This window comes from Apteryx rowi, unplaced genomic scaffold (genome assembly GCF_003343035.1).
Source record: "Apteryx rowi isolate R43461 unplaced genomic scaffold, aptRow1 scaffold_12, whole genome shotgun sequence".
In the NCBI taxonomy this organism is placed as follows: domain Eukaryota; kingdom Metazoa; phylum Chordata; class Aves; order Apterygiformes; family Apterygidae; genus Apteryx; species Apteryx rowi.
Window position 1 is genome coordinate 5,995,862 of NW_020447419.1, and position 7,000 is coordinate 6,002,861.

The following is a 7,000-nucleotide window of genomic DNA, read 5'->3' on the forward strand; positions in this document are numbered from 1 at the left end:
TGAACAGCCAGGCAGCCTTCTTCCCCAGCTGCTGCTGGACCAGCGACAGCTAATGCAGCCCAGCTAACACGACCACATGCAGCCTCCCTCTGACATGTGCTTTTATCTCAGTGCTGCCAGCTTGCAAGCTTACGCCGTAACCCTCACAATAGCTGGCATCTTCTTAATACTCCTGCAACCATCTAACTGCCTGAAAACCCAGCTTTTTTTTTTTTTAAGCAAAAAAGACAATAAAATAAATCTTCAATGGCTGAGAAGCAACGAAAATGAAAAGAACATTAAATTTAAAAAGTCTTTGATTTTAAAGACAACCTTACAGTGTTTTGGGAACCAGTCATGTGATTTTTGAACTTGAAGTGGCAATGCTGGGAAGCAGACCCAGTCAAGAGAGCACCAGACTCAGACACGCAGAACATGTGTAGCGCCTAACAAGACTGAAACCAAGGGAAGAAAACTGGGATGGTCTTGAATGCAACAGCATCAGGCTGGGGAATGCTCCTTTGTAACATCTACACTGCAAACCTGTTCTCCACCCAGAAAAATTGGGGAGGAGGGGAGGTTCTTTCCCTGGCAGGTCTTTTTGCTTGTTTGTTACAGAATCAATTGACCCATGCAAATTCAAATCCAAACTGATTTGGATGAAGACAGAAGCTGTTATCAATAGTACAAAGAGGACCTGTGGGGAGAGGAAATTCAGAGATGGACTATGGCAGGGACTTAAGCCTGCAAAGAGCCGCAGAAATGGCACTCTCAGCTCTTGAGCATTGCTGGGAGTTTGAACATGGGGAGGGTGTTGTAGATTCATACATAAGAGAATGGGCAGGAGGCAGTTGAGAGTCCAGAGAAACAGAAAGGAAAGTAAGAGGGATTCAGCACCACACTTAAAAACATCTTTATTAACTCTCTGGAATTCAGCTTCATCATCAAAGAGGAAAACTCCCATCGATTACAATAGCTGTGAATAACTTTTGCTAAGGTTTTGAGTGTGGTGATCAAAAGCTTACAGTTTTTCTTCCCTCTGCAGGACGTGACAGACTTGATACGAGATGAGATGTACTACTACCCCACTGCTTAGCATACTGAGCACCAAGGATGCTCAGCCAGCGAGCAAAATTTCTTTGTTTTATATGGACACTTGCAAGCAAGGTTGTTCATATGCAGCTACAGATTCAAACAGAAGCAGCTTCCCTCTCACTTCCCAGTAACATGGTTCCTAATACAGAATGGAGACATGAAGAATCATTTGACAAAGCTTCGAAGAATTTGAAAATATCCAGAAGAGACCATTTGCCTCCACCTTCAAAAGCCTAAGTGTGAAATTACTGTATGAAACTGAAGACCTCCTGGCATTTCCACATGGAAGTATCACATTGCAAACTAGCTACATATCATGATTTTTATGCAGTATGCTTTTATATATGTGTTGCCTATTTAATAGGACAAAAAGACATGGGTGGTTTGGGGGGGGGGGCAGGGCAGTTAAAGCACACCAAATAAGAGAAAATAAGAGAAAATATTTTCTAATTTAGTACCCACATTGTGTTTGTGCATTAGTTAAAGACATCTACCCCCTTTCAAAAAATCACATGCTCTAAGTCATACATAAAATCAGCTATTTAACATTTATAATGTGTTTTGTAGGGCTCTACACTTTCACAGCGCCAAGAAATAATCATTTCTAACAGCAGATTCTGTAATTAAGGAATCAGAAAACAATACAGACAGCAGTTTTGGTTTGTTTGTCTTTCCTCTCTCTCCATTTCTTTCTATAAGGTGACAGGAGCTTGCTTTCAGCACTTGAAGAAAGCAGTGAACCTGCAGCTACAAATGGACCTGAGCTCAGAGTCTGAAATACATTGTATTACACATGTGGCTGTTCTTGGAAGTCAACCATTTCTGCAAGTTATTCTCAAGAGGCATGATGTACTATAAGCACTTAAGAAATGTGTTACACTGTGACTGGAACCAAGATGAAATAGCAATATTAAAAGAGATGGTTTAGTTTATGTAGTGGCCAACTATGCCATTAAACTAGAACAATGGAGATGATGGGGAGGCAGGAATGTTCTCCAGTGTGATTTATTCCTTTTCAGTAGCCGTGGAAATTTTTCCTATAGGCCTGAAAATGACCCTGTCTGCCAAACAGAAGTCAGAATTAAGATGAAACAGAGTTCTGCTAGATTAGTCACCTCGGGATACTCTGCTCTCACATAGCAGAGAGATCTCAAAGCACTTTGCCAGAATGGGTCAGTTCAGCCTCCCAGGCCCACAAAGACCATGCCTTAGCATTATTGCTGTCAGACATTTCAGAGAGGGGGAACCTAAGGCTTGAAGGTGTGCTCAAAGATATGCAAAGAAGGCTCTGCCACAGAGCCAAGAGCAAAACAAAGGTTTCCTTGATCCTGTGCTTTACAGGCAATTTCAGCCTCCCTCCTGCTTGGAAAGACCACAGTTTGCTGTAGCTAACAGCAACTGGGTCAATCAAGGCAAGAGAAAACCTTACCAGGCAATGGTTTACAAAAAATACAATGCTATTCCCATTTCTGCCAGCCAATAAGTCCTGTTCTGCCCAATGATACACATGTGAAAGGCTGGCTGTCTTTCAGAGGATCTGTCTTTAAGCCCGGGTTTGACACCTAAACCCTGCTGATTTCAGAAATCTCCTGAATCAGCCACATGCACAGTGACCCTGTGCGTCTACCTGCTCTTTGCACTCCTGTACTCTGACATTATAGGAATCACCATGCTGAAGGCTGCCCGATGGCCCCCACAGAAATGAAGAGAGCCCAAAGATGTCTCCTGATCAGACCTTCTTCTCCACACAGGGATGGTGAGTCCCAAGCTCTCCATGGGGCCTAAGGAGAAGGATAGTAGGGATGGCTTGAAATCTTATGCCTGTGAAGAGACATATCTGACTACAGAAGATGCCTTCTGCACACTGATCTTTTAATGACTGCTCAAATGATATAGCGAGGGTCAGTGCAAGGAACACACTGGAGCTCAGTGTCAATCCCGTCCCAAATCCCGCCCCCTGTCTCCCCCCTCTTTGCAGCTTGGCACCCCGACAGTGGGACCACGTGCAACCGCATGAACTACACTCCTTACAACTACATCCCAGCAAACAGCCTGCTACCCATTTCCTTCCTCTGCAGAGTAACAAGGCACTCTTTGGTCTCCTGTTGTCTCTCCCAGAAGTCTGGTTCCAATCTCAAAAATGCCACATYAGACGACAATCCCTGAACAACAGCGTATGTGACCAGAGATCCTCACATTGCACAAGAGCAAAGATGCAGGTGCTGAAATCCCCCCCGACCGGTTCTGAAATGTGGAGTCAGCTCGCTGGAACAGATAGCAACAAGGATGGTTCAAATCAGAGCAAGGCTGAAACCAACACCAGACAGAAACACACGGATTCCAGGCTACCAGCCTGCTGACATACAGCGAAGGCCTGATTTCTGAATGCACAGAGCCCACCACTTTCTTTAATATCCCTTAGTGTCACAGTTGATCAGCGCCGCTGAAAAAGAATAAAGGAAGTTCTCTCTCTCCTGATGAAGCTGTGCTACAAATTACTCATGAGATCCTGTCCTCCTCACTCTGAAAAAACCCTTCTGACCTCAAAAGTGTTTTGCCTGAAGGAGAACAGGATGCCCAAAGCTGACACAGTAAAGTTAAGCTTTTGTTGCCTAAAATCCAAGCCCTCCTTTGCCATCAACATGTGTTTTAAAATAGTGTCAAACACAGCATGGTTTCAGTTCCAGCTTCCACTTCAGGTATTTCCACTTTTGCAATTTCAACTATGTTTGGTGTGGAGTAAGGGGCTTTTTGTTTGTATTTTTCCTCCTGAAAAAGAAAACTGCATAAGCAGATGACAATCTCTTCCCACCCAAAATCTGTTTGTGTTATACATATCGCCAGGTTGCCCTCATTTAGCTCCAGCACTAAGTGTCAAAAGAGTAGCTACCAACCTTCCTCACATTTCTCTTGCAGTGGGAAGGAAAAAAGGGGAGAGACCAGCTGACTGCATGTAAGTATTTAGCAACCTGCTTCTGCTGCCAGTGCCCTCCRTGAGTGACTAATGTTTCACAATCGGAAACATGAGCAACTGCCCCAGCTCTATATTCCTCAGCAAGCACCCACAAAAGAGCGGGCCAGACTCAGGAAAAAAGGAAGACCAGACTCTGTTGACACTTTCACCCGAAGGCTCTGTCAAGCTTTCAGTGGGGCAAGTGCACCTTTATGGTATAGCAGTAGACACCATTTCCAGGAGTAAGAACTGGCACAGACTAACCTCTCCACATCAAGCACGAGTAGTAGCCTGCTAATCACAAAACAACTTGAGCTCGCAAAGTGATAAGGAAGCCTGTTCTTGACCCAAACAGTGACTTCTCCCCTTTCAAGAGACTCTGAAGTAATTTCCCAGAGGCGCTGCGCCTTGCTGCTGGGAGAAGCTCCACTCTGGAGCCTCCATGGAGCACAGATATTGCACCAGAGCTCTTCATGAGAGCGGAGGGATGAACGGTTCAAGTGTTTTCACTCAAAATTAAAGCTGCTGCTTCCCAATCCTGAGGCTTCCCGCAGGGATCAGTCAGTGCCCAGTCAGCTGTCTTCCCTGGAGTCTTGGCTGCAGCCTGCCAGTTTTAAGGGACACCTTTAGGAACACACACACACACTTTGTCTCAAAGTTGCTACTGTTTGCCTAATGTAAATGAATCCCTAAGACCTGGCTACATTTGAAAGTGATTCAGAGGAATGAAATTGGGGTCTCTGTGTCAGTGGGTCTGCCAAGTCTGTATGACAGCACATACTGTACAGTCAACACTAACTGCTCCTACTACTGCTCCAGCAGTTTCCCCCTCCCCCCCACTCTGCTTGCAAGGAGAGTCCAGGCAGCAACAGGGGAAAAAAAAATAAATGTAAATACAGGATATATTATGAAACATCATGCACTGGTTGGAGGATTTGAAGGGAAATGTAATAAATTATTTTCAACTTTTCAAATGTATGTGGAGAGTTACTGGGATGTAACCAGAAGAGTGTTAGTTTAAATTTYCCAATAATAACAGTGGGCTTGGGTAGATACACTGTACTGTATAAAACAAACTGCTGCTCTTCCTCACATAAAAGAAGGCAGCAGGAGACAGAGTATCACATACAGTACTGCCTAAAGCATGCTAGCTATGTCAACAGATTATCTCGCTTTGGACTGTCTGCACTGTTATTAATTTGTAACTGATTCAGCAACAACGATGCTATGGGATTAAATGTGTAGTTTTTTTTTTTTAATGAAATTATATTAACCTCTTCAGTTTAATTAGCATGTTAAAAATATAAAAGGAAAGCAGATGTGACCATCATGGATGTGCAAGCTGAATATTAATAACAAAAAGCATCCCCACCCGCTTGGAGGATAAAGCAAAGTTGGATCAGTCATTTTGCAAATGAAATCCTGAATGTGGCTGTTAATAAACCTCTCATAAGCGTGCATACACACACACAGAGACACAAAGCTGAAGACAAAACAATTTTACTAGGGTAAACCTTTAAAGAGCCAGCCACAGTCCAGCAGGCTGTCACTGCTACAGCCCGAGTACTCTCAAGTCCTGCCATCCACATTTCTCACCCCTCACCACTCCTAAGGAAAATTAAATGAATGTCCCAAACAGTCACTCAGTGGGGAACTAATGCACTCTACCCTTATGCTAGCCAAGACAAATGTGAATTCTTGCAAGATGAAATCCAGTGGCTCATTATTCTTAAACTGATACTGTCATGGGTCCGTGCCTTGCATTAGCACCACATGTCACTCCAGCCACACTCCACTATTCTTACAGACGAGCAGATTTTTTTTTTTTTTAAAGAGACACTAGTTTACAGAATTTTGACTGGTGTATTGCCTCTGCCAAAAAAACACATCAAGAAATGGGACTATCTCATGATATCCTGCCATAATAAGGTATCCTACCTTTTCTTTTCCCCCAGTATCCTAGCTGATAACTATTTACAGTCCTATGCATTTGGGTTCATAGTTAATTTTATACAACTGCTTTCTCTATAACCTACTCTTCTCCTTGATATTATTTATTCAGGCCACCAATCATTATTTTAATGTATTCATAATACTTGATTTCCCCCTTTAAAAATATCCTAATTCTTTCTGCATATTAACCCTGTGGTGCCTCAAAACGCACTGGTTCACTGAAACCAGCCTAAGGCGTCATTGTTTTAAGATACAGCAAGAAGTGTGTGTTTCTCCCACCTTCTAAAAAAGAAAAGAAAAAAAGTCACCTCCCTAGTTACAGAATTTATCCTGAGATCTTTCACTACTCCTTCCACATACCTGCCCACCCCACATCTCTGAATTAAGCTAGGATTTTTATTGACATATACTAATTACCTGAAAATAAGAATGATCTATTCCGTTTCCACCAGCTGCCAGTTGTCAGCACTGGCTGGAAGTGATCAGCCTTGTTTAAAAGAACAACAACAACAAMAAAATCTAAGCTGAAAAATAAAATAAAAATAGTAGTCATCATAAAAACAAAACCCTAAAGAATTTCACCGGATCTCAGGTGCTGCCGGGCGTGCTTAGAAAGGACTGAAGGCAGACAGATTTGAATGGACTGCTCGGTTTGTCATTGCAAAAAAATAGAGATTTAAAGGTCTACCCACGCGGAAAAAAAAAAGCCAACCCTGAATTAAAGAACAAAAATAAAATAAAGTCAGAAATGCAGCCCCAATGCATCGACTGTCTGCACTTAAGAGATTTACAGGAGTAATTTAAATGATTCACCTGCTGCCAGTTTTCCTCCAAGGATGGCAAAGCTGAGAAGTAGCCGGTGTCGTGGACAAGCTGGAGTTCCTGGAATATACTATAACTAGCCAAGACATCCATGCTGCTGTTGAGCAAAACCCTTTCTTTCTGCTTTTGTGTGTGTTTGTTTGCTCTGGTGGGGGGGGTTGTTTTTGATCAAAAAAAAAAAAGAGGAAAAGCAACCAA

At 42.9% G+C, this 7,000-nt stretch overlaps 1 protein-coding gene across 3 annotated transcripts in view; it reads right to left on the bottom strand.

Moving 5' to 3' along the window:
• Positions 1-6,976, bottom strand: part of KLF7 (Kruppel like factor 7) — a 67,808-nt gene extending 60,832 nt beyond the window's left edge. For all 3 annotated transcript variants that reach the window (XR_003257261.1, XR_003257255.1, XM_026088860.1), the window contains exon 1: positions 6,794-6,976. Coding sequence is in view for 1 of the 3 variants with exons in the window: in XM_026088860.1 (XP_025944645.1) it covers positions 6,794-6,895 (102 nt within the window). In the remaining 2 variants the exon portion in view is untranslated. The remainder of the gene's footprint in view (positions 1-6,793) is intronic.
• Between the last annotated feature and the right edge of the window lie 24 nt (positions 6,977-7,000).